The 499-nt window shown below is 68.1% G+C and overlaps 1 protein-coding gene across 1 annotated transcript in view; it reads left to right on the top strand.

Moving 5' to 3' along the window:
• Positions 1 to 499, top strand: part of COL5A1 (collagen, type V, alpha 1) — a gene marked incomplete at its 5' end in the record, with an annotated part of 94117 nt that overhangs the window by 19595 nt on the left and 74023 nt on the right. The window contains 2 exons of the mRNA XM_014544215.1: positions 79 to 252; positions 377 to 433. Of these exons, the coding sequence (XP_014399701.1) occupies positions 79 to 252; positions 377 to 433 (231 nt within the window). The remainder of the gene's footprint in view (positions 1 to 78; positions 253 to 376; positions 434 to 499) is intronic.

Genomic DNA, 499 nt, shown 5'->3' with positions numbered 1-499 from the left:
GCCCCAGGTCGAGGCCCTGGGCCCAGCAGGGAGGGGCCTCTCTCCGTGGCTCCCCTGACCCTCCCGCTCTGCCCCCAGCCGGCCCCGCCCCCCGTGGAGGGGAAGGAGGACCTGGACGGGGAGTTCACAGAGGAAACCATCAAGAACCTGGACGAGAACGAGAGCTACTACGACCCCTACTACGACCCCACCGTGTCCCCGTCCGAGATCGGGCCGGGCATGCCCGCCAACCAGGACACCATCTTCGAGGGGGTGAGTGCGGCGCGGCCCTTCCTGGCGGCCTCCAGGGGGCGTGACAGCCCGGGTGGCCCTGCTGGGGAAGCGTGATCACGGCCTCCCTGTCCTCTCATTCCCTCTCTGCGCTTCTCACCCCCAGATCGACGGACCGCGGGGTGAGAAAGGTCAAAAGGGAGAACCCGCCATCATCGAGCCCGTAAGGACGTTTTCTTATCCTGGTCTCTCTGGTCCACGGGGGGTCAGGGTCCGTGGGGGGCCAGGG

The sequence above is a fragment of the Myotis brandtii genome, unplaced genomic scaffold (assembly GCF_000412655.1).
Source record: "Myotis brandtii unplaced genomic scaffold, ASM41265v1 scaffold357, whole genome shotgun sequence".
Lineage (NCBI taxonomy): Eukaryota > Metazoa > Chordata > Mammalia > Chiroptera > Vespertilionidae > Myotis > Myotis brandtii.
Note: the sequence above shows the minus strand (reverse complement) of the source record. Positions and strands in the feature narration are given on the sequence as shown.